Raw genomic sequence first — 25,780 nt, 5'->3', positions numbered from 1 at the left:
GGGAGAGGCGGCCGGGAGGGGCGGAGCACAGAGGGGCCGGGGCCCTGGGGCGGGCCGGGGCCGCCGGGAGGGCTCGGAGCGCGGAGCGCGGAGGGGCGGAGCGCGGAGCGGGGAGGGGCGGAGTCTGGGGACCCTCCGGCCCGGCCTGGGGGCGGGGTGGAGGGGGCGGGGCCCGCGGGGAGGGGAGGGGTTCAGAGGGGCCGCGGCCCTGGGGCGGGGCGGGGCCGCCGGGAGGGCTCGGAGCGCGGAGCGCGGAGCGCGGAGCGGGGAGGGGCGGGGCGCGGAGCGGGGAGGGGCGGGGCCCGGAGTCTGGGGACCCTCCGGCCCGGCCTGGGAGCGGGGTGGAGGGGGCGGGGCCCGCGGGGAGGGGAGGGGTTCAGAGGGGCGGGGCCCGGGAGGGGCGTGGCCATGTTCCAGGGGGCCTCTGGTCCGACCTGGGGGCGGGGCAGTGAGCTTGTGGGCGGGGTGGGGCGGGGCCTAACTGGGAGCGCAGGAAGCTGAGTCCGGCGGGCGGACTAGAGGGCAGAGCCGGCTGAGGGTACTGCTAACCTGGCAGGGCCAGCCTTCAGGGTGGGGAGGGTGGAAGTGCCGATCGTGGGGCCGAGGGCCTCGCGGGACCGCGCGCCCTTCGCAGCCCAAGTACAAGGGCTTTTGCAACGCGAAGAGGAATCTCACCCTCGTCTGCGGGAAGCCGCTGGCTGTGCGTCTGGTCTTCATCATCGCCTTCGAGGTAAGCTAAGCCCTCTGGGCGCTGGACAGACCAGAGTCCCTGCCGCCGACTGGCAGTAAATGGGGTATATTATAGAACAGGATCTACTTCATGGGGTCGCTATGAAGACTGAGTGGTAAGCACGCCCCCAACACAGCAGGTGCTCTATGCATTAATTAATGTCATGACTAATACTAGTACCTCTTGGCCACAGTCCTGGAACTCCTAGCTTTGCTCAAGATCCTCTTTCTCTAGCTCTGATTCTAACAGGTTCTTAGTGTAGGAGTTCGAACTGTACCTCTGTGTCTTTGGGCAAATGACAACCTCTTTATGCTTTGGCTTCTTTACAGGTGAAACAGAAGTAATTTACTCACTCCCTAGAGTTGTGAGGATTAATTGAATGAATACCCGGAACCCCTCAGAATAGTGCCTTGCAGCACCGACTCAATGGACATTAGTTTGAGCAAACTCCGGGAGTTGGTGATGGACAGGGAAGCCTGGCGTGCTGGGCCGCAAAGAGTGGGACACGACTGAGCGACTGAACAACGAAGTGCCTTGCACTTAGTAAGCACTTGGCAGAGTAAGATCGCTAAGGCCATCGTTCTCTTTCTCCGCTCCCTTCTCCCCAGCCCCTCATCCCTGGCTCGTGCTCGACCTGCCAGCCGCCCTGGCTACCTAGGTAAGGCGCGACCTGGCCAAGCAGGCTCTGGCGAACAACGCGGAGGCGCTGCTTGGGTCTGTGCGGCCCGCGGGCCTTGGCCCCGTCCCTGACCACGCCCCTCTGCCCACCCAAGGCCCAAGGTCAGCGTTCTGGCCCCGCCCCCTAGTTTGGCCCAGAGGGAGGATTGGCCGCTGGCTCGCTCATCTCCGCCGGGCCCCGCCCATCACCCAACCTGCCTGCGCCGCGCCCCTCCTTTTGTATCTAGTTCATCAGAGCCCCTTCTGCTCTGGAGTGTCCTCCGCTTCGGCCTGACACATCCTTGCTTTCTGTCCGCTGCAGCAGGAGGCGCTGTCCCTGGAGCCCAGGACGCAGGGTCCAGAGAAGCGAGACTTCCTTTCCAGGACCCTAATTCCCCCAGGATCCTCCCTCCTTTGGGGGCCTCTGCTTCCAGCTAGGAGTCAAGGCTGCGGTACCTTGGCCAGCGGCCCCAAGGTCGGCCCAGGAGTTGGGGTGAGAGGGCTAGGGTTCTCTGAAAACCCTTGGCCCTGCATCGCCTCCCTCTGCATGTTCCCAGTCTCCTGCCCCTTGAGGAACGCTGACAATAAATCTCTCTGCGCCCCACAGTGCCACCTCTCCACCCACTCTGTGCAGTGTCTCCTCATTACCTCCTGATGTTCTGGGTGCCAAGGCGGATATGAAGGAGTGAAGGGACCTAATCTCTCCAACTGAATGGTTACCAGTTGGCAAGGGAGAACTCATAGGATCTGGGAGTGGACTTCAAAAGGCCCTGTGCTCATCAGGGCCTTTAGTACGTCAATAAAAAAAAAAAAAAAGGTTTAGTTAGGTCAGCTGAGACACCTCCCAGTGGACTTTCACACACTTTTCACCAGACCCTCCCCAAAGTCTGGAGAGGCAGTGCCAGGCAGTTGTTGAGGGCACGGATTGGTAGTGGAGTCACAGACCTGGGTTTGAACATTAATTCTGACTTTTATTTGCTGTGTGACCTTTGGCAAGTGTAATTTCATCATCTGTAAGATAGGGACTTTAGAGAGCTGATGAGAGATTTAAATGGGATAATGTACTTAACCTGTGCAAGTCTCATGTCCTCAACTTGTAAGTGGGAGCAGTTACAGCATCTATCTCATAGGGTTGTGGTGGAGATTAAATGAATATTTAGTGTGTGAAGCGCTCAGAACAGTGCCTGGCACATTAGTGTATAATAAGAGTTACTAGCACAGGAGCACTAGTACTTGTATACACTCATATCAAATGAAGTGAAGTGAAGTGAAAGTCGCTCAGTCATGTCCAACCCTTTGTGACCCCATGGACTACACAGCCATAGACATGAGTGTTCCCTGTATAGATGCTGTGAAAAGTGAAAGTGCAAGTCACTCAGTCGTGTCCGACTCTTTGCGACTCATGGACTATACAGGCCATGGGATGCTCCAGGCCAGAACACTGGAGTGGGTAGCTGTTCCCTTCTCCAGGCGGTCTTCCCAAACCAGAGACCAACCCATGTGTCCTGCATTGCAGTCAGAGTCTGTGCCAGCTGAGCCACCAGGGAAGCCCAAGATTACTGGAGTGGGCAGCCTATCGCTTCTCCAGGGGGTCTTCCCGACCCAGGAATCAGGTGAATTCTTTACCACCTGAGCTACCAGAAAACCCCGTTATATATGCTGTCGCCTGGCTCAGCGAACGAGGATCAACACTCTGCAGAGTCCTCAGGGTCCCTGACTAGTCCAAGGCTCATCATTCTCTGAGATGTTCCCCAGCCCCAAGAAGTCCCCTGAGCACGTCTCACACTTGGGAAGCTGCAGCAGAAGGGTGACCTGTCTCCTGGGAGGGAAAGCAGTGCCTCCCCCATCTTTAGGATGTCAGTCTGGGGTCCTTTCAGAGCCTCTCCTGGGCATAGGACTCTCATTGTTCCAGCCCACCTCCTGTACCTCAGACTGGCCAAACCGGTTCTGGGGAAGGGGGGCGGGGAGCAGGCACGTTGAGACAGCCGCCTGCCTGCCTTCGAGGTTCCCTCCACCCTCGCCTCCCCTCTCCCTGCCCCACACAATACCCAGGAGCTTGCCTTGCCTGGCTCAGGGGCCATGCTGACATCGCCCCCTGAGGACCTGGCTGCAACCCCAGAGCCCCCAGGGCAGCCTGGAGCCCGGGATCGTGCTGGAGGCTGGACGGAGCTCCCTGGTTGAGGTAGGGCCCCCTGGCTGCCAGCAGCCCCATCCTCCTCCCACCAGTCTTCCCGAGTAAGTCCTTTGTGCAGCCTCTCAGGCCTCTGATCCTGGTCCCCACACGCTTATGGCCTCTTGGGCTTCCACAGCCTGCGTGGCCTGAGTCTCCTTTCCAGCCATGACCTCCCACTTGGCTCCCTGCATTGAGAAGAAGAGGGGCCCTGCAGGGCCCTACTCCTCGGGCAGCAGGGCGAGGGGCACCTTGGAGGGGGCAGGGAAAAGCTGGGCATAGGAGGTCAGAGATGCTTTCTCCGGACCATACCAGCGTCTAGGGGCCCTCCCTGCCAGACTTGAGGAGTGGGTCCACTGTCCATGTGATGAGTACCCCCTGGATGGGACTCTCTGTCGACTTAAAAAAAAAAAGCACAACCTGAGAGTTGTGAGTTAAGTTTTACTGGGGGCAATATGAGTACTGCAGCCCTGGGGCAGTTCCAGAGCTACTCTGCAGACGGGGACACTCAGGCCCAGGCCCAGGCTTGACTCGTCTAAAGTCACACAGCTGGTCAGAGTCATCGCGGGGCTGTGAGTGTTGGCAGGAGCTCGCCGCCGTGGGCTCCCTTGCCCGGTGGGCACAGAGCACCCTGTGATCAGGTCGTGAGCAGGTTATGTCCCTGTTACCTGGGACCCGTCTCTTCCTGAGAGTTTTTTTGGATCTGGCAGAGATAAGCTGTAAGCACGCTAGCACTGAAGTTGAGTGGACCACATCCACGGAAGGCCACAGGCCTGGTGCCCCGGCTGGATAGTCACTCTCATTGTCCCTTGGCCTGGGCAGAGACGGAGGCTAACCCACCCCTGACCTCCTGCCCAAGGACCTGCCTCCAGCCTTGTCTCCTCCACGAAGCCTTGCACGTCTCCCTCCATTTACCCAGCGTCCTCCTCGGAGGCTTTAGTGGGGGGTGCTCCTTGGAATTCCCTGGTGGCCCAGTGGGTAAGACTCAGCGCTTCCACTGCAGGGGGCACAGGTTTGATCCATGGTTGGCGAACTAAGATCCCACATGCTGTGTAGTGTGGCCAAAAAAATTTTTTTTAAATATGAGATGCTCCTGCCCCCAAGGTTCCATGCTTTGCTCATTTATCCCTGCAGCTGACATGGGGAGGGGGGTTCCTCTCAGCCCTCTAGGGGCTTCCAGAACCCAAGTGGAGAGACTCCCAGAATGTAAGAGAGCAGAAGCACACATGTGCTCCTGCACAGGCGTGCCGACAGAAGCAAGTGGGACTTCTGATTCCAGCAGGAAAAGAGACCTGTCCGGTGGGCAGTGGTCCCATGTCTCCTGCCACATGCTCCTACAAAACAGGATGTGTCTTAACATCACTGCCTCAGTTTTCCTAACTGTGTAATGGCCCAAGCCATCCTTGTGCCTGGAGAAAGACTAAAAGTACTCAGAAGAATGAGGAGCAACTGCAAAGCTCCCAGTGTGTTCGAGGTGCTTACATACATTATTCTTTTCTTTGGCCACACCATGCAACATGCAGGATCTTAGTTCCCAGGGAAGTCCCCTTGCATTATTCTTACGCTTTTAATCTTTATTTATTTTTGGCTGCATTGGGTCTTAGTTGCCGCGTGTGGCGTCTTCCTTTGCCGCCTGAGGGCTTCTCTCCGGCTGTGGCGAGTGAGGAGCAGGTAGGCGCTCTATGAGGCGCACGGGCTTTAGTCCCCCTTGCCCCAGGCCCGTGGGGTCTTAGTTCCCCAATCAGGGATCAGACTTGCATCTTCTGCAGTGGAGGGCAGATTCTTAACCCCTGCGGCACTAGGGAAGTCCTCTTAATTCTCCTATCAGCATTTTGAAGCTTGACTACGCTGTTCCCCAGACGAGGAAACAGACTTGCTGCCTGTGGGGAGGGCCTGAGAAGTACATGGTCCTCAGGAGCAGCCCCACCCTGTGCTCAGGAGGGTCCTTCCCCTTCTTCCCTCCCCCGCCCCCCGCCCCCAGGTTCACTGACACTGTCACTGTCGCTTTCATGCCCAAGCTTTCTCCCTCTCTCTGTGTATTGGACCTCTGGGTATTTCAATCAGGACAGCTTGCTATCACTTCCTTCAGGACGCCTTCCGGGGATGCCCGGGTCGAGGCGAGTCCAGCCCTCTGCTGGCAGCTCCTCTGGGCTGGTTCTTTCCAACCTGGATTGCCACTGTTTTTGTTCTGGCTTCCCCGTGAGACTGGCAGTCCCACAGGGCACGAAGCATTTGCCCACCCATCTCCTCTGGTTTTCCTGGGCTTCACATCTGTCTCTGAGAATCTGGTCTGTCTGAAACGCTCAGGGTCTCCGTCTCCGGGCCCCTGAGTGTCTCGGCATCTGTGGTTTTCCGGTCTGGAGTGCTCTGGGGTCTCGATTTCTGGGTCGCTCTCTAAAGCATCCTCGTCCTCCAGCCTCAGCCCCTTGGTCTCTCCGGCTCTGTTTCCTGAGTCTTTCGGCCCTGCCAGGCGGGCGCTGCCCCTTTGGCCTGAGCGGGCCTCTGGGCAGGGGGGTGTCCTTGCTGCCCAGCCTGCCCACAGCGAGGCCAGGCCCTGGGAGGCCCCCGCCCAGCCTGCTGCCTGTTCCCTCCCTCCCTACCCGCCTGCCTCACCACAGGGCTTGATGAATCAAACTCTTTGTCTGGGTGGGATCTCCCCAAGCCAGCTGGGCAGAGAGAGGGCTTCCCCTGCCGGAGCAGCCAAGCACCATCCGCGGCAGGCCTTGGTGGAGAGGTGAGGGGATGCAGTTGAGGGGCCGGGGGCCAGGGCCAGGGACTCGGACCCACTGGCTGGTAGGCCGGTCCTGAGGCTCCGGCAGCCTCACTGGGGATGACTTCCTGCCCGAGAGGACCCACCAGCTTGTCCTGTTCCTGGGGCTGGGAGGTGGGGTCCCCTCTCTCACCCCAAGCTGGGGGGCTGGGGCTCTTCCCTTCACTTCTCCTGGGAGGGCCCACCCTGTCCTGGGTGGTGGCCCGCCTGCCAATCTGTGACCCTCCCGGCCAGCTTGGCATGGGTGTGGGCACACTCAGTACTGAAGCCTGCAGCTCTGGGCACAGGAGGGGAGGTTGGGTAACACCAGCCAGGACTTCTGGGCCCGTGTGTTTGTATTTGCATCGTGGTGTTTTGAGTGTGAATGGAACAGGAATGTGAGAAAACTTGAGCAGATATTTAAATATCTGATGGCTCAGCGTGTGTTTGTGAAAGTGAGTGAATATATGTACTTGTATAAAAAAAGTGTGTGTGAATGTGTGAACCTGTGAATTTGAAATGTTGGAGTGTATCTGTGAAAGTACGTATGTCAGTGTCTGCAGCTGGAAGAAAATGCGTGTGGATGTACATGGAACAGACGTGGGTCTGTGTGACAGTGTACGTATCTGTATGTCTGATCACATGTCAGAGAGTTAGGAAATGTACAAGGTGCTTAAAGGCACAGACTCAGAGCTAGACTGCCTGGGTTTGAATCCGGGCCCCACTGTTGACCAGATAACCTGTCTGCCTGACTTTCCTCACCTATAAAGTGGGGCTATATCAGATCAGGGGACTTCCCTGGTGGCCCAGTGGTCAAGAATCTGCCATCCAACGCAGGGAACTTGGGTTCGATCTCTGGTCAGGGAACTAAGATCCCTCCTGCTGTGTGCCAACTTGAACCTACGAACCACAACTAAAAGAAAAAAAAAGCATCAACTCTGGGTTGTTGGGGCTTCAGAGGATTAAATGAACTCCTATGTGTAAAGTATTTGACCTGTCATTAAGTAAGAGCCGAGTAAGCATTAGCTGTTACTATATAGCCAATGTGTGAGTGTGCCTGTACATATGTGTGCACATGAGACTTCGTCCAGGCCTCCAGGGCGTGGTGCTTACTGGGCACTGCTGTCCTGTGCGTTGCTCTGACGCCTTCTCCCCGCAGGCCCTGGTGGGTGGCGGAGCAAAGGAGGAATGGACTGTGGGCCACCGGCTGCCCTCCAGCCCCATCTGGCTGGGCCGCCTGGCACTGCCCACCACCCTGTGGCCGTATGCCAGCAGGAGAGCCTGTCCTTCGCAGAGCTGCCCGTCCTGCGGCCTCCAGGCCCTGTGTGTCTGGATCTCTTCCCTGTGGCTCCAGAGGAGCTGCAGGCCCCTGGCAGCCGCTGGTCTCTGGGGACCCCTGCTCCTCTCCAGGGGCTGCTATGGCCACCGCCCCCAGGAGGCGCAGACCCCGAGCTCTCCACCAGCGGGGGAATGCGGCCCAGCAGGGCTGGCAGCTGGCCACACTGTCCTAGTGCCCAGCCCCCAGCCCTGGAGGGACCCTGGAGTCCCCAGCACCCACAGCCACAGCGCCGGGCCAGCCACGGCTCAGAGAAGAAGTCAGCCTGTGAGTCACTCTGGGGGAGGGCGTGGTGGTGGGGGGAGGATAGGGGAGAGGTGGGGTGGCTCTTTTGGGACCAGTAAGCCCCCAGATTCCCCGAACAGGCAGGACAAGTGGTAGATTTTAGGGATAAGGGAGCCGGGGCTCAGAGGAGGCAGGTAACTTGTCTGGGGACACGCAGTGAGCTGGTGTCCTGGGCTTCCTGGGCCTCTGCCCACAGCAGTCAGGTACTTTGCTTTCTCCCCACCCCTCTGACTGACCGCATCACTCTGGGAAAAGATCCTGGCAAAAACATTGGCCTTTTTCTCGGGCACATCCCTCTGATGCCCAGGGTCACACGGCAGTGACAGGGAGGGGAGACCCCCCTGGATGCCAGCCTGTGCTCTCTCACCCCACCCCTGTCAGGGCGCAAGATGCGGGTGTACCAGAGAGAAGAAGCCCTTGGTGGCCCCGAGGCCCACGCTGTCTTCCTGGAGCCAAGTCAGGCCGCGGAGCAGGCGCTGAGCGTAGAGGAGCCCCGGCCCGCGGGGTTGCCTGGGCCGGCTCGTGGGGGCCTCGAGGGGCCTGAGCGGAGGCGCTTCTCGGCCTCTGAGCTGATGACCCGCTTGCACTCTTCCCTGCGCTTGGGGCGGAATTCAGCAGCCAGGGCACTGATCCCAGGGTCAGGGTCAGGCCCTGGAGCCGCCCTAGAAGGTACCAGCTCGCCCCGAGGCCCTAAGAGCAGCGCAAGAGGCAGATGCGGGGCGGGATCACTGGACCCCTGAGATGCGTGTGGGGCCCCCATGCCCAGCACCGCTCTTGGGGGTCTCCCTCAGCTCTGCCCCTCTGCAGGGAAAGCGCCTGGAAGAGACTCGCGCAGTGTAGAGATGAGGGTGGACACCACGGCGACGCCAGCACCTGTTGACCTGAGCGGGGTCCCCAACAGCTGGCCGGAGCCCAGGTATCAACTCCCACTCCAGGCTCGGGTTCAAGGCAGGGAGGGGCGGTGACGGGCCCTGACGCTCCGTTTCCCAGGCTGGATGCGCGGGAGGAGCCGGCGCCAGGGCCCCGGAGCGCCAGCGAGCGGCGCCAGTCCCGGTTCCTGCTTAACTGTACGTGGGGGGGTGGGGGGTGGGTTCACCGAGGGAGGGGCTGGGAGCTTGGGGTACCGAGAAACCGGGATCTGGGGGGTTGAGAGGTCGGGCTTCTGTGGGAGGGAGAGACCGGGACCATGAGTGGCCAGCACAGGGGCAGCATTCAGGAGGTGCCCAAGGTTCGCGGGATGAGTGGGCGAGAGACCCGAGTCACCAGTTCCGCTCCTCTAACCGTCGGGAAGGCTGGTTAGGCGAGGCGGGCCGCGGGGACCAGGGCAGGGGGCCGGCGGGCGCCCCACGGCCTCCGCTCTCCGCCCAGCCGTCCTCTACCAGGAATACAGCGACGTGGCCAGCGCCCGCGAGCTGCGGCGGCAGCAGCGCGAGGAGGAGGGCGCGGCGGACGAGGCGGAGGGCGCGGAGGAGGGCCCGGGGCCGCCGCGCGCCGACCTCTCCCCGAGCAGCTCGTTCCGGGCGCAGCGCGCCGCGCGGGGCTCCACCTTCTCGCTGTGGCAGGACATTCCCGACGTGCGCGGCAGCGGCGTCCTGGCCACGTTGAGCCTGCGCGACTGCAAACTGCAGGAGGTGCGCCGGGGCTGGGAGGGGGGCGCGGGAGGGTCCCCAGGACCCCGAGTTGGGGGGCGCGGGATCCGGGCCACCTGGGTAACCGGCCGAAGGGCTGCAAACTGCAGGAGGTGCGCCCGGGCCCGGGGTGGGGGGGAGGTGGGCCCGGGGCCCCGAGGCGGGGTCAGCGGGAAAAGGCCTAAGGTGCGGCAGGACCAGGGAAAGGGTCCTAGACCGAGGCCCCTGAAAGCGGGGCCTGGGAGGGAGGAGCGGCGCAGAGGGTGAGACGCAGGGCGCACGCCGGCCCAGCAGGCCCTAGAGCAGGAACCCGGTCGGCGGGAGGGCGCACGAGAATGGGCTTGGCCGGTAGACCGGAGCCGGCCGGATGCGCGCGGTGTGCAAACTTGGGCGCAGCTGGGTCGGAGCCGCAGTAGCAGCAGGAGGCTGTCTGTGAAGCCAACCTGGGGCTAGATCCCGAGGGGCCTGGAGAAGGGAAGGGGACCGGGGCTGCGCTGAAGCTAAGGAGGCGGTATCCAGGGCTCGGGGTGCGCTTGGTGGGCGAAGCGAGTGCATTCAGGGCTCAGCCCTGCATCCGCCCTCGCTCAGGCCAAGTTCGAGCTGATCACGTCCGAGGCCTCATACATCCACAGTCTGTCGGTGGCCGTCGGCCACTTCTTAGGCTCGGCCGAGCTGAGCGAGTGCCTGGGGACACAGGACAAGCAGTGGCTGTTCTCCAAACTGCCCGAGGTCAAGAGCACCAGCGAGAGGTGAGGCAGTGGCCCGGCCTCCCGGGGAGTCAGGCAGCCAGGCTGCAGCTGGCTGGGCTCCCGCCTCTGGGGTCTCCTCCTGGCCCCGGCCCTGACCCCTGGCTGCCCTTTCAGGTTCCTGCAGGACCTGGAGCAGCGGCTGGAGGCGGATGTCCTCCGCTTCAGCGTGTGCGACGTGGTCCTGCAGCACTGTCCGGCCTTCCGGCGCGTCTACCTGCCCTACGTCACCAACCAGGCCTACCAGGAGCGCACCTACCAGCGCCTGCTGTAGGCGGGGCTCTGAAGGGGGCGGGGCTGAGGAGGGCTGACCCGGGAGGGGCTGCGCGCCTGCCCGGGGCTCTGACCAGGAGGAGGCCAGACCTGCCGAGGCCCCCGCAGGACCAGAGGGGCTGCTGGAGGCGGGGATCCCGCGTTCGGGGCCCCCTGTCATTGCAGACCTTCTCCCGCCCCCACTGTCCAGCCTGGAGAACCCCAAGTTCCCTGGCATCCTGGCTCGCCTGGAGGAGTCTCCTGTGTGCCAGCGGCTGCCCCTCACCTCCTTCCTCATCCTGCCATTTCAGAGGATCACCCGCCTCAAGATGCTGGTGGAGGTACCTGAGGGCACGAGGCTGTGGGGAGGGCTGCGTGGGGGGGGAGACCCCTTTATTGCCACAGCCCCTCGGGGCGCCCAGGGCTGCGCAGGGTCCCTGGGAGAGGCCACACTGCCTCGCTGCACTGACTCTACCTTCCAGAACATCCTGAAGCGGACAGCGCAGGGCTCTGAAGATGAAGACATGGCCACCAAGGCCTTCAATGCCCTCAAGGAGGTGAGCTTGGCAGGGAGGAGGCATCTGTGTGTCTCCAGAGGAGCCTCAGTCTTCACAGCCCCTGCTCTCCGAGTGGGAGCCTGAGGCTGGGCTGGGGGCGTCAGGGCTGGGGGTGCTGCAGGTGACCCCCACGGTCTCCGCAGCTGGTGCAGGAGTGCAATGCCAGTGTGCAGACCATGAAGAGGACAGAGGAGCTCATCCACCTGAGCAAGAAGATCCACTTTGAGGGCAAGGTATCCACCCTCAGCCGGGGGGCTGGGGCACCCAGAGGGGCAGCCCTGTCGCCTCCTCCCTGGGGGCTGCGGGCCAGTTCATCACTGTCCAGCCCTCCCACCCCCTGCCCTCTGCCCTCTGGCCCTGGCCTGACCCCTGTCTCCTCCATCCTCCCAGATCTTCCCGCTGATCTCTCAGGCCCGCTGGCTGGTTCGGCACGGGGAGCTGGTGGAGCTGGCACCCCTGCCCGCGGTGCCCCCTGCCAAGCTGAAGCTGTCCAGCAAGGCGGTCTACCTGCACCTCTTCAATGACTGTCTGCTGCTCTCCCGGCGGAAGGAGTGAGTCGGGGCAGGATGGGGGTGGTGGTGGTGAGCGTGGAGCTCCCTTCTTCTGCATCCGCGGGCTCACTACAAGTCCACCTGCCAGGCTGTGCTGCTGGGGCACCCTAAAGCTGAGAGGCTCCCCCAGGAAAGGCAGAGCCAGGGTACGTCCATCTTCTGGACCTGAGAATCAAGGGCTGGACTGTGTGCCGAGAACTTTGAAGCTGCTCTGAGCTTAAACCAATTGGAAGGAAGAGATACGCTCAGTCGTGCCCAACTCTTTGGGACCCCATAGACTGTAGCCCACCAGGCTCCTCTGTCCATGGGATTCTCCAGGCAAGAATACTGGAATGGGTTGCCATTTCCTTCTCCAGGGGTTCTTCCCGACCCAGGACTAGAACCTGGGTCTCTTGCACTGCAGGCAGATTTTTTACCAACTAGGCTATGAGGGACGCCAATTGGAACAGAGACTAAAAGCACATCCGCCCCTGAGCCCTAGTGATAATAACGAACATCTGAGCACCTCTTCTGTGCCAGGCATGCTATGTGGATTTTCCCCTTTAATCCTGAGTGTCTTCCTGGAAAGTAGCCTCTCCTGTTATTCTCGAGATCATGGAGCTAGTGAATGCAGGAACCAGGAGGAGGTTAGGTATGTCTGATGCTAGATCCCAGGCTCATAACTACTGCACTGTCCTGTTTTCCATCTGTCAAATAGAGGCTACCGTGTAGGGAGATGCACTGTGATAATAACACATGAAGAGGTTAGCACACAGCCTGGCGTATACTGAATACTCATTCAGCATTAGCTGTGATTATTCTAAGTCTGGGAGACTTCCTGAAGGAAGCCTTAAGGATGGAGGGGATGGCGGATGGATGTCTTATGCCATGGAAAGAGAAAGAGTTCAGTTCTGCTTTATTTATTCACTCAGTGAAGCATCATTGAATCCTTATTCTGTACTGGGTCCTCCAAGGGATGTTGGGAACTTAGAGATGAATGAGATTTGTTCTCTGCTCACAGGAAGTCTCACACCAGTGAAAATAAATCCTAATAATCAAGGTTCAGAGTTTTGATGGAAGGGTTAACTGCACTGTAGTATTCCCTGGTGTGGGATGAGAGTCAGTAAAACTTCATAGAGGAAGGAATGTTTGAACTGGGTTTTGAAGAATACATAGGAGTTTTCCAGGTAGAGGTGATTGGAGAAATATAGCCAAGTCACGAAGGATGGAAGAGCAGATTATGTCTGGAAGGTGATGAAGCCTAGTGTGGCAGAGTTTGTAGAAAGAAAGGGCAAGAAAGGGAAGCTGGCATGTTGAAAGCCATGGCAGAAAGGTTGGACTTTCTGAGAGCAGCGGGAAGCGTGGATGGTTAAGCAGAGGAGGGACTTTACTCCAGCCAGTTTGGAGAACGGGCTGGAAGGCAGAGAACAGAAGCTCCTGTAACTGCCCAGATGAGAGCAGAGGCTCCAGAATTAGTGGTGGGTGTAGGGGTAAGTGAGTTCTGGGGGCAGCAAGAAGATTGACGAATAGGACACAGCTGCTGGCCGGATGTGGGGGCGGGGGAGGAAAGAGGTGAGCAGAAGGCCTGAGTGTCCTCGGGGGATTCGCTGGCGTCTTTCGCTGGAACGGGACCTGCGGAGGGACCTGGTATGGAGTGAAGATGCTGGTTTTGTCCAGATCGGCCGACATGAAGGAACTATGGAACACCCTCTGTCTACCCACCTGCCCACCTTTCTTAGAAGGGTTTATCAGACCCAGACAGCGGGCCTGGCAGAGTCAGGTGCTGTGATGCGGCAGCAAGTGAGACAGAGTCCACCTCCTATACGGTTAGAGAGGCAGACGCAAAGCAGTCTACAGGTCTCAGTGGGGAAGCTGCCCAGGCGGCTCTATGGAACAGAGGCTCCAGGAAGAGGTTCAGAGAGAGTGGAAAGTGTGCCTGGGGCAGGGACTGTCTCCATCACCTCCCGCGTCTGTCAGTGAGCCAGGGAGAGCCAGGGAGATCGGGGGCAGGGACTGTCTGCGTCACGTTCCACTTGAGCCAGGGAGATTGCAGCCCTCATTTTGCTGACTGCCCTGTGCAGCCTCGCTTTCTTGAGGAGGGTCCTAGGGACAGATGACGCCTTCTCTTCTCTTCCCATCAGCAGTCACCTCGTCCCGAGGGTGGGACCAGGCTGACCTCACCCCCCGCCCCCCGTTCTAGGCTGGGGAAGTTTGCCGTCTTCGTCCACGCGAAGATGGCAGAGCTGCAGGTGAAGGACCTGAGCCTCAAGCTGCAGGGCATCCCCGGCCACGTGTTCCTCCTTCAGCTCCTCCACGGGCAGCGCACGAAGCACCAGCTCCTGCTGAGGGCCCGGACGGAGTGAGTGGGCCTGGGCTTGGGGAGCAGACCCTCCCAGACAGGGGTGAAGCCTTCCTCTCTGGCTCAGGATGGCAGCCTAAGGCTGGAGCTGGCAGAGCTGGCTTCCGGGGGGTCCTGGACCTGTTCTGTGCTCATTCTCAGAGCTGGGTGGGCACTGACTTGGGTGGGCCTTGGGGTGGAGATGGCCTGACTCGGGTCCCACGTCTGCACATCATACCCTGTCCTCCCAGCCCTGGTTTCTCCACCGTGGCCCCGGGAGACTGCAGTTCTCATGTTGGGACAATTCAGCCTTCCTCTCCCCAGGAGTGAGAAGCAGCGATGGATCTCGGCCCTGTGCCCCTCCAGCCCCCAGGAGGACAAGGAGGTCATCAGCGAGGGGGAAGGTAGCAGCCTGTCCCCCACCACGAGGGCCACGTTCCCGGGGCTGGGTAGTGCATCGCACCCCCCTTCCCCCCAGCTCTGGGCGCCATGTTGCCTGCGGGGCCGGCAGGGAGCGGGGTCAGCTGGCATGGGGGCAGGGGGTGGATCTGTGAGACCCTGGAGGACGGGCTGGCTTGACGTAGACTGGCTTCCATGTGCAGTCAGTACCCTGGAGAGGACGCAGCCTTGCCCATCCTCCCATGCTGTCCCCGCAGAAGCCCTTTTACGAGTTAGAAAACAGATTTGCAGAGGTCAAGTGGCTTGTCCGGGTTCAGCGGTCAGCAGCTGAGCTGGGACTGGAATCGGGCCTCTCTGTGGCTCTGCGTCAGTTGCAGAGAGGACAGGAGCAGAGTGGCCGGGAGCGGGCGGGGGTGTGGCAGGCCGAGGAGTCTGCTCTGCTGATCCAGAGGCTTCTCTGGGCATCATATGAGGCCGGTGAGGCAGGGTGCAGCCCGACCAGAGGACACCCTGGTGTGGCGGGAGCCAGGTAGCTGTGCAGGGTTTTTGGGCAGGGGTGTTAGGGCTTAGCCAACAAAAGGGAAGGGAAGCAGCACGTTTCCACCCAGCACTTTCCACGCGCTGGGGTGCCGAGGGCTTCGCACATGCCTTTATTTTCTGCCTGCAATGACGGAGACCCAGTTCGATCGCTGGCTCGGGGAGATTACCAGGAAAAGGGAACGGCTTCTGGTCACAACAATGCCCTTGGGTAGATTCATTCTCCGTATCTGAGAACACTGAGGCCCAGGGCTGTTCGGTAACTGGCCCAAGGTCAGTAAGCTGGGCTTCAAGCCTGGTCTGACCCCAAGGCCTGTGGTTTTCCCGACACTCCCAGTCGACCTAGTGTGGTAGAAGGGGCTGAGAGCGGACTGGAGTTGATTCTCTGACCAGCGCTAGAGGTCCTGTTTGGGCCGGAGGGTGAACTTGCCCCTCTGAGGAGGTGGTCAGGGAAGGCTACTGAAGGATGGGGAGGGGCAGCCACGGTGGTATCTAGGAAGAGCACTCTTGGAAGGGGAAACAGCCGTGCAAGGGCCCTGAGGCGGGAGGGAGCTTAGAGTGTTTGGGGACCAGCAGGGTGATAAGTGTGCAGCTGAGCTTCTTGACCGAGGAGGAAGGGGAAGATGAGGCTGGTGAGGCAGTGAGCAAGGGGCAAGGCCATGCTGTGCAAGGCTTTGGAGGCTGTGGGAGGACTTTTGTTCTCAGAGGAGGCCTATAAGCCTGGAGGGTTATAAGTGGGAGTGATGTTTGAGTCTTAGCTGAGGAGGATGGATGGAGGGAGCATCAGAGCGGCGTGAAAGGACAGACAGAGGGTGCGTGTGTGCTCAGTCATGTCTGACTCTGCGACCCCACGGGCTGTAGCCCGCCAGGCTCCTCTGTCCATGGAATTCTTCAGGCAAGAATACTGGAGTGGGTTGCGATTACCTCCTCCAGGGGATCTTCCCAACCCAGGGATCAAAGCCAGGTCTCTTTCATCTCCTGCCTTGGCAGGTGGATTCTTTACCACTGTGCCATACAAAGGGGCCCTTACTATTTTGTAGAGACAATTAGACCAGGAGGTCAGGAGCAAAACATTGAATTGAGCTGGGAAGCCCAGGGCACAGAAGTAGTAATCGAAGCTTGGAGGGACTGGACTCACTTAGAACTTGTGTTTCGGGTCAGAGAGGAGAGTGGCTAGGGCGGACAGGGGAAGAGCTGCAATCGCCACTCTTTCTTTCTTCCCTCCCTGCCGTTCTCTCCTCCTCCTCCCCCTGGGGGCTCCCTCACTGCCCCCCGGGCTCTCAGACCACCCCCAGGTCCAGTGTGTCAGAACGTACAAGGCGTCACAGCCAGATGAGCTGACCTTGGAGAAGACGGACATCCTGGCCGTGAGGATGCGGACCAGTGACGGTAAGGGGTCCCTCCTGGAGAGGCCTCCTGGTGGGGGCTTTTTGGGCAGGAGGGAGCTAGACAGCTAAGCTTCATAGGAAAAAGTGACACCAGTGTTGATCCACCATAGCATGCAAGAATCAAATTAGACAAGAAGATGAACTTCCTGCTTGCAAAGGTGTAGGGTTGATAGTAACCGATGGGGGAGAAGTGGGGAAATCCCTCCTCAGAGAGCATCGGGAACAACAGATCAGAAGTCCACCTACCAGTCTGCTAGAGGCGTGCCCCTTCCTGCCCCCGGAAGATGCTGAGATGGTGTCCTCTCAGCCCTGGGGTGCAGACGGGGCTTGCGTTAGGGCCCAGGTGTTCTTTGGATGTCACTGACGCTGCCCCCGGCCCATGTGCCCTTAGGCTGGCTGGAAGGGGTGCGCCTGGCAGATGGTGAAAAGGGCTGGGTGCCCCAGGCCTACGTGGAGGAGATCAGCAGCCTCAGTGCCCGCCTCCGGAACCTCCGGGAAAATAAGCGGGTCACAAGTGCCACCAGCAAGCTGGGGGCCCCCCCCGTGTGACGGCAGCCGTGACCCAGGACAGCAGCCCCACGCCGGCGCCTGGACAGGTCTGCAGGGGACCTGCGGTGTCCCCATGCCCCACCTGCTGCCACTGGGCCTTCTGTTCTGGTGCCCGGCTTCGAGGGTGCAGGCTGGACACAGGCGGGGGTTGCCCCTGAAGAGTCTCCCCCGTCCTCCTCCTCCTCGAGTCCACAGTTCAGGGACGAGGGTCGTTTATCCCTCTGGGACCTGGCCTCTCTCTTTCCTGCCCTCCACCCTGCCCGAGTCTCGGTCCCTCTGGCAGGGACCTGACTGGCAGTGGCTCTGGGCGCTGGGACCTATCTGTGTAGACAGATCTGGAGTCTCTGGTCTGAGCCTGTGTGGGCCCCGGTTGCTGTGACTTGCCTGTAAATAAATTGCCCTAATGCCTTTGCTTGGAGTCTGTGAGCCTTATGGTACCGCTTGTTCTCCAGCCCCGTTTCCCAGCTAGTGAAGGAGGGTTGGGCCTCTCTCATTGTCTAGGGTTAAGGATCCACCTTCCAGTGTAGGGGATGCGGGTTTGATCCCTGGTCATGGAACTAACATCCCATGTGCCCCAGGGGGCAACTAAACCCGGTGCTGCAACTGGGGAAAAGCCCGCACGCCAGCTACTGAGCTGGCTGTCTAGAGAGCCCCACGCCCTCCTCTTGAGAGACGAAGGTTGCTCCTATCTGCTCAGGTGTGCAGGCATCAATGTTGGTTTCTTAGGTTTAGCAACTGTTCCATGGTCGTGTATGATGCTACCATTAGGGGAGGCTGGATGGAGCAGCCAAGGAAAAAGGTCGGGAGGAGCTCTGACTGCTCACCTCCCCCTGGGATCTGCTCTTCTGTAGAGCTCACCTCTTGACCAGAGGATGATGAGACAGGAGCTGCATGTCAGTTAGACTGCTTTGGGCTGCAGTTAGCAAAATATCAGATTCAAATAGGCTTAAATATTTAAGAGAATTTATTTGTTCTTGGATTTGTTTCTTACAGCTTCTTTAACAAATGATCACAAACTAAGCGATTTAAAAACAATAGGAATTTCTTCTCTCTGTTCTGGAGACCAGCATCCTGAAGTCAGTACTTTGGGCCAGAATCCAGGTGTGGGCAGGGCTGTCTGGTAGGGGTGGTGTGCTCCAGCACCCTAGCTTCTGGTTGCCGCCAGCATTCTGTGGCTTGTGGCCGCATCATTCCAGTCTCTGCTTCTGCGGTCACATTGCCTTCTTTGTGTGTGATCTCCCTCTTATAAGGATACGTGTGGTTGTATTTGGGGCCCACGCAGATAATCTCCCCCCTCCATATCTTTCATTTAAATCCCACCTGCCAAGAACCCTCCTCCCCTGCCTCTGTCCAATAAGATCTTTTGGGAGGGCATTTCTCAGCCAATGGAGGGGCAGTGTGTGCTTCAGGCAAGGCCTGGTCCAGTGGCCACTGAAGTCAGTGACAGCCCAGACTTTCTATTCCTCTGCTCTGCTGTCCTCAGGCTTCATCCTAAGACTTTCAGGGGCTTCTTCACTTACATCCCACGTTAAAGAAGAGAATTGCCTTCATCCTACCATTCCCTGTCAAACTCCCAGGATATTTTAGACCTGGTTGGGTCACATGGCCACCTCTGGACTGATCACCGTGGCCAGGGTTGGTGTGTGCTAATAGACCTCACCTAAGTCATGTGCTCTTCTCTGGAACCAAGTTAATTTCTCTGGAACCCTATGGATCCCCATGTAGAATCAGATGGCTGCTGCAAAGGAGGGGTGGGTGCTAGTGTGGCCAACATTCACTGAAACCCAAGTCACCCAGGAGTGGAACAACCTAGGAATAGTGACCTTGAAGATGTAAGCATACCGGAGAGGATAGGAGCATCCTTCGTCTCTCAAGAGGAGGGTGTGGGGCGGAGAAAACAGATGGGGTTTGTCTGAGAGGGCAAAGGTGGGCAGATGAGAGGCTCAGATCCATGAAGTGGGCTTCGGGAACAACTTCCTAACATGAGATGGTGTGGGGAGGGCGGAGCGTATGGGCTAAGGAGACAGACGTTTGAATTTGAGTTCTGGTTCATACATTTATAGCCAGGGTGATTTTTTAAGGTGGCATGTGGCATCTTAGCTCCCCAACCAGGGATGGAACCCATGCCCTCTGCACTGGGGGAGCAGAGTCTTAACCCCTGGACCACCGGGGAAGTCACCTGTATGATTCTTAAACATAGAGCTTTTACTCTGGAATAACTTCTAAGTTTACAGAAGAGTTGCAGGCCTGTACAGTGAGTTCTTGGCCAGTCTTCCTAATGGTAGCATCTTATATGACCATGCAACAGTTGCTAAAACTGAGAAACCAACATTGATACATGACTATTAACTGAACGCCAGACTTTGTTTCGATCTCACCAATTTCTCCACTAATGTCTTTTTTTTTTTTTCTCCATTAACCAATCTAGGGTCCCACATCACATGTAGTCATCACGGCACTGATCTACGACAGTTTCTCAACCTTTCCTTGTTTTTCATGACCTTGCCAGTTTTGAGGAGTTCAGTGTTTTGTTAGACAGTCCCTCTGCTGGAGCTTGTACGAAGTTTTGCTCATGACTGGGCAGGGCTGGGGGTTGGGGAGAAGACGACAGGATGAAGGGCCCTCGTGACTTCTCACTGGCCCCGTTGGCCTTGATTACATGGTTGAGCTGGTGTCTGCCAGGCTCTTTCACTGTGAAGTCACTGTTTTCTCCTTCTCCTACTCTGTTATTTGAAGCAAGTGGAGCCCACACTCAACTGGGGAGAAGACATGCTCCACCTCCTGGAAACTGTATCTATAGATATTTTGAATTCTTCCCTAAGGAAGATTTTTCCTCCCCTCTCCCATTTATTTCTATCAGCGTGGACCCATGCCTGTATCTATCTTATCTTTTGGGTTATAGTTTGGTACTGAGTTATTTATTCTGTTGTTCAGATTGTCCAGTTTTGGCCATTGGGAACTCTTCCAGATGAGCTTCTGTGTCTATGACATCCCTCATCCTTTTGGTTTTTTTTTTTTTTTTTGGGCATTTCCTTACTTTCTGGTACAGCACGATGCTGGGCTCATCTTCTGCTTTCCCTTTCAGAAGAGAACCAGCCATTTCTCTGAGGACCGTGATTCCTTTTATTAGAGTGTGGTATTTAGAAACTAAGATCTGGGCACTGTACGTGCTCACGGCTATTGTGGTACCACTGTTTCTGGGCCCTCTCGCTAGAGAGAGGTAGGAAAAAATTATTTTTATATATTATATATCTACATATTACATACATTATATCATGTATGTTATATATGTATATATGTATGTATATTATATACGTATACACACACACACACAAAATGTGATTTTAGGCAGATGCATAATGACTCTAAACCTCAGTTCCTACCTCTGCAAAATGGGTTTGATAATGATAACACCTACTTCATGGAGACACTGTGGAATAAAGTATGTAAGGTTGACAGTGTCTGGTCCCTAATGAAGCTGCAAAAAATGGTGGCTTCTACTGTGTCACAACTGCAGAGCTCAACCATGGGAGCCCTTGCGAGGTGGTGAAACCTCTGCTTCTCGAGGATTTAAGGAACTCAGAAAGTCCAGGAGGGAGATTCCTGCGCTCAGGGCAGACCGCCGGGGCTCCCCGCTTCTTCCAGTGCTGAGTCTGCATGCAGAGAGCCAGGGCTGGCACGGGCTGGCAAAGCAGAGGAAGCAAGCCCACTTCGCTCAACCTGCCCTGGCACATCTGGATTCTGGCTGACACCCGAGACTGGGCCAGGCTGCGGGGGGCTGGGGTGAGGGCGGCCCTCCTGGGGTCTGTGCCGCCTGGCAGGGAGATGGGCTCGCCTGTGGGGCGGCTTCAGGAGGTGCATCTGGCATCCTGGGGGCCCCCCTCTCTGCCCAGCAGGCTCTGCCCTGGAATCTGGCCTTGGCCAAGGACCCAGAGCCCTGCCCCTGCTTGCTGCAGCGGCAGAGGGCAGTGGGCAGGCACGTCTGGGATGGGGTGGGCCCTGGGACCGTCTGCTTGGCCAGTCTCCAAGCCAGGGGCCTCCAGGGGCTCATCTCGAAGGCTTCCCACCCGGGGATCCTGCTGTCCTCGCCCCTCCCAGTAATTCCCGGAAAACAACCTATTGTTTGGAAGACTTGATCCTGAAATGAATGGAGAAAGACACTTGCTCAGTTGTTCATTTTTAGGGCACAGTGAGATTTTAGGGGGAACCGGGAGGCGCAGTTTCAGCCCAACAAGCCCTTGCCCCAGAGCAGCCAGCATGCGGCCGCTGGCGGGGAGGCGGTCTCCTTCATTCCCCCCCTCCCTCTCCCCTTCCCCCTCACCCCGCCCGCCCTCCTTCTCTCTTTTCTCTCTGTGTTTTTTTTTAAAGTGTATTTGAACTTAGTGAAGTCTGTTTAGAATAATTTTATGACACTTTATTTATTTCTGGCCACACCACGTGGTTTGGTGGGTCTCAGTCCCACACTCAGGGATCGGGCCCAGATGCCCAGCGGTGAACATGCAGAGTCCTGGCCACTGGACCGCCGGGCGCGCCCTCTGTGCTTCTCCCTGACGCCCTTCATTCTCCTCTCTCACGCAAGTCTCCTGCCAGCCGGGGCCGGGTGGGGGTGGGGGGGGCTTGGATGGCATCCCAGCCCCAGTGGGTTAGACAGACGAGTGAAGAGCCGAAAAGCAAGGACTTTGAGACAGCTTTGAGCCTAGGCGGGCTTGTCTCTATTGGCAGGGTATAAACTGGCACAACTGCTTTGGAAAACAGTTTGACTGCATCTTCTAGAGCCAAGTACATGCCCACCCTCTGACCCAGTGATTTCACTTCTTTCTTTGCATATACACTCGACAGAAAGGTGTACACATGGGCCCCAAAAGACAGGAAATATTCCTAGCAGTACCAGTCATTAACTGACAAAAATACTAGAAACTGCCCAGATGCTCATCAATGGTAAAATGGATAAATTATGTTCTATTCACAGGTGGGGAAGGCTATACAGTAATGCGAGTAAACCACCTGAAGTTCTGCCTGAGGAGAGAGAGAAGCCAGACACAAAAGAGGACTTCTTGGATGATTGCATTTGCATAAAGTACAAAAGCAGGCAAAACTAACTGAGGGGTAGAGGTCAGGGTGGAGATGCCTTGGGGCAGGACTAGTAACTAGTCCGGGAGGAGTCTGATGATGCTGTTTACCCAGGCCGTTCATCTGGGGACAATCCACTGAGATCTGTGCTTCTTGCCTGTGAGTGAAACTTCAACAGAACCTTTACCCTGGTGGGAGGAGCCCTGCGGCTGTGGGTGGACAAATAAGGGAGCAGCCAGCTCTTACAAGAGATCAAGGCAGGCTTCCTGGAGGTGATGTCACCCCAGCTCCATCTTGAAAGGTGAAATGGAGGTGGCAGGACAGGGCCATGGCCGGGTCTGGCCCTCCTCTAGGAGTGAAGCTCTTCATTGTCACGAAGAGGAGCCCGTGACTTCAGTCCCTGACCTGACCTTGACTTTGGCCTGCTCCTGCTCGCCTCCATGTGAGAAGGCCCGAGGATCTGTCTTGCTCCAGTAATTTTTCTGGGTTTACATGGAGGCTCAGCTTCTGATTCCAACAGAGCTTAGCTGTGAGCCAAGATCTCCCTTGGGGGAGGGATCTATGTGGTTGGAAAGTGATCCTTTCCTTTCTGTTAAGATTGATTAATGTACTTGCCTGCACTGGGTCTTTGTTGTGGCATCTTGTTCCCCAACCAGGGATCGAACCCAGGCTCCCTGCCTTGGGAGCACAGAGTCTCAGTCAGCGGGCCACCAGAGAAGTTCCCAATCCTTTTTTCAATGAAGGAAGTCTGGTAAGAAAGGCGTTTGGAATTTTAAAGTCCATCACGGAGGCAGAAATAGGTCCTGGACCTGATATTCTTTGAGCATTTGCTGTGGGCCAGGGACAGCGGGATACGCTGCCATCCCGTGACTGAAGATCTCCACAGCCACCCAGCTCTGCGGAATGATCGAAGAATGGGAGGAAATGCTCTGTAAACTGTGAGGTCCTCTGCAGTTGAACACCTAGAACACTCCAACATCTCCCTGAACGGTTGGGCATCTCGTGCGCCGGTGAGGGTAGTTTTGGGCCGGGGCATAGGATGGGGCTTCCGTGGTGGCCTAGTGGCCGAGACTCCACGCTCTCAAGGCAGGGGGCCAGGGCTCCACCCCTGGTCAGGGAACTGTATCCCACATGCCACAGCCAAGACCTGGCATAGCCAAATAAGTAAATATATATATAACAAGATCTGAACCCTAAAGGATGGCAGGGGTGGACCTGTTACTAGAGGAATGATGGAATACCACTTACCAGGCCCTGGGTTAACGCCTGTGTGTGTCCATTTCATGTTAAGCGGGTATTGTTGACCCCATTTTACAGAGAAGATGACTGACACTCAAAGAGAAGGGCCGCACGTGAGTCCACACACGAGAGCCCCGTGCAGGTTCACTGCCCGGCCCTCTTTCTAGTTGGTCTTTAGACTCCAAGCTCATTCCCACCTGGGCTTTGCCCTGACTGCTCACTCCTTCTGGCATGTTCTCCCTTCAGATATTCAGGTCTGGCTCCTTTTTAATCCTTGGTTGTTGCTCTTCAGTTGTTAAGTTGTGACCCCATGAACCGCAGCCTGCCAGGCCCTGTCCATCACCAACTCCTGGAGTTTGCTCAAACTCATGTCCATTGAGTTGGTGATGCCATCCAACCATCTCATCCTCTGTCTTCCCCTTCTCCTCCTGCCTTCAGTCTTTCCCAGGATCAGGGTCTTCTCAAATGAGTCAGCTCTTCGCATCAGGTGGCCACAGTACTGGAGTTTCAGCTTCAGCATCAGTCCTTCCAATGAACACCCAGGACTGATCTCCTTTAGGATGGACTGGTTGGATCTCCTTGCAGTCCAAGGGACTCTGAAGAGTCTTCTCCAACACCACATTGCAAAAGCATCAATTCTTTGGTGCTCAGCCTTCTTTATGGTCCAACTCTCAAAATGCCACCGCCTCAGGAGACCTTCCATGATCACCCTCACAAACATGGTCTCCCCACCTCCCCCCTCGCTGCTCTGGGATTCCTGCTCCCTCACTGTTGGACTGTGGGGCCCACGAGGGCCTCCTCGGGGCCTGCACAGAGGAGATGCGCAGCAGAGGTGTGTCGAGGGGACTTGAATCCAGCCCCATGCGACTCCTGAGCCTGAACTCGGCGTGTCCCCTCAGACCTGCTCTGCCCGTCAGTTCCCACGCCAGCCCCCATTAGGAGCCACGAGCTGGGAGTGAGGCTGCCCCACCCCAGCCTGGGTGAGGCTGCCCTGGGCACCGTAGACCAGCTCAGCCACTCCTGCTGCCCTGACCTGGATTTGAACCCAGGCTCAGCTCTCACTTCCTGTCCTGGAGTGACCCTTCCCCACTCCAGGGTCCTTCTCTCTGGGTTTCCAGTATCCTCTTAAGAGTATATTTCTGACACTCTTGGGGGAAAGAACAAAAGGAAAGGGGCTGAAACTGCAGCAGGAGGGACTCTGGTTAGACATAAAGTAGAAGTTCCCAACTGTGGGAACTGTAACAAACACCTGGGCGGGTGGAGGAAGTGAAGTTACGGAATCTCCTCCCCTGAGCAGCATGAAGAACAGGATGAACAGTCACCGGCCTGGGTGGGGTGCAGGAGTACAGGCAGGGTGAACTCTGGGAGCCACGCTCAGGGCAGGGGATCTGGTCAGGAAGGAGAGGAGGGAATCAGCTGTTAGCGCTGGCATTCCAGATGCTGGCGTGGGTGTGGGAGAAGGTGCAGAAAGAGGCTGAAGGGGGCAGAGGCTGTGCCTGTTTATTTAAATACAGTGATAAGGATGCAGGGAATTTTAAGTTTCTAAATCAGGGTGTAGGGAAGTGAGCCCTGTAGCTGGAGTTAGCAGACCGACTTGGGTCCTGTTTTACCACTTAGAAGCCCTGATGCTCTAGGCAAGTTACTTCCCCTTTCTGAGCTCTAATTCTCCCTCTGTTAAACTGGAACGGTAATGCAGATTGACAGAGGTGGCACTTTGAGAAAGGGCCTGACAGAAAGTATTGTAACGCATCAGGGCGTATGGCAGACTGGCAAGTGTTATTATGGTGACAATTATGGTGTTTTTGTTATCAGTGCGAACTATGCACCAGGCATAAGGTCTTTTCATCCTTACACCAACCCTATTTTTTATTTTTATTTTTTGGACCATGTCCTGTGAACCTGGGCCCTCAACCGTGACAGCACGCAGTCCTAACCACTAGCCTGCCAGGAAATTCTCACAACAACCCTGTTTTGTCACCCATTTTACAGATGAGGAGTCTGAGGCTCATGGAGGTGACGCGAATTGTCTGAGGTCACATAACCAGTTGGAACCTGACTCAGGGCTTAAGTCCCATATGATTTCAGCCCAGAATCCTGCACCTCCCCCCTTCATTCTATAACTGACTGGGAAGGCATTTTACAGACTGTAAAGGATGAATGTTGTCATCATATTATTTTTTAAAGTAATTGCGGTTCGTTCATTTCCTCTGGTGGGAGCATCCGCCTTCTGGGTCCTGCCACTAGAGGGCAGCAGAGCCCGGGGGTCCTGAGGGTGGCGCTCTTCCCACCTCGCATCCTGGGCTTGAGCCCCCGACGCTGGGCTGTGTGCTGGGGGGGCGGGCCCAGGGCAGTGGCCGCCAGGGGCACGAGAGCGTAAGGCCTTTGGGAAGCCGGAGCGCCCATCCGGACAGGAAAAGTCTGACCAGCAGGGCTGTGGTTGGCTGCGGCACCTCCTCCAGGTGCTGACTCTCTAGCACCCTCCACCTGCTGACCAGGCCTGGGGCAGGAGCATGCTTCCCCCAAGAAGCCCCGGAACCCAGGGCATCAGCCTCACGCGGCTCCAGGCCCCCTTTGGACCGTTGGCTCCTGAAAACTTCAGGGGTCCCAGCGCGGGCCGAAC

The 25,780-nt window shown here is 57.5% G+C and overlaps 1 protein-coding gene across 20 annotated transcripts; it reads left to right on the top strand.

Moving 5' to 3' along the window:
* The first annotated feature begins 495 nt into the window (after positions 1-495).
* ARHGEF19 (Rho guanine nucleotide exchange factor 19) lies at positions 496-17,250 on the top strand. Of its 20 annotated transcripts, none has more exons than XM_065929875.1 (20): positions 496-730; positions 1,060-1,510; positions 1,710-1,862; positions 1,995-3,569; positions 5,162-6,291; positions 7,466-7,909; positions 8,309-8,596; positions 8,735-8,843; positions 8,918-8,994; positions 9,296-9,558; positions 10,144-10,304; positions 10,419-10,571; positions 10,765-10,894; positions 11,036-11,110; positions 11,254-11,343; positions 11,501-11,661; positions 13,841-13,999; positions 14,303-14,382; positions 16,199-16,303; positions 16,694-17,250. In XM_065929875.1, exons 6-20 carry the CDS (start codon positions 7,495-7,497, stop codon positions 16,849-16,851), a joined length of 2,424 nt encoding a protein of 807 aa, XP_065785947.1. In that variant the 5' UTR covers positions 496-730; positions 1,060-1,510; positions 1,710-1,862; positions 1,995-3,569; positions 5,162-6,291; positions 7,466-7,494; the 3' UTR covers positions 16,852-17,250. The 20 variants fall into 20 exon arrangements, with proteins under 20 accessions (XP_065785947.1, XP_065785946.1, XP_065785942.1 ...); XM_065929874.1 differs by having other exon boundaries at positions 1,710-3,000; positions 3,440-3,569; XM_065929870.1 differs by having other exon boundaries at positions 1,710-3,569; positions 5,162-5,228; positions 6,176-6,291.
* Positions 17,251-25,780: the final 8,530 nt, after the last annotated feature.

This window comes from Muntiacus reevesi, chromosome 3, assembly GCF_963930625.1.
Source record: "Muntiacus reevesi chromosome 3, mMunRee1.1, whole genome shotgun sequence".
NCBI classification, from domain to species: Eukaryota; Metazoa; Chordata; class Mammalia; order Artiodactyla; family Cervidae; genus Muntiacus; species Muntiacus reevesi.
Note: the sequence above shows the minus strand (reverse complement) of the source record. Positions and strands in the feature narration are given on the sequence as shown.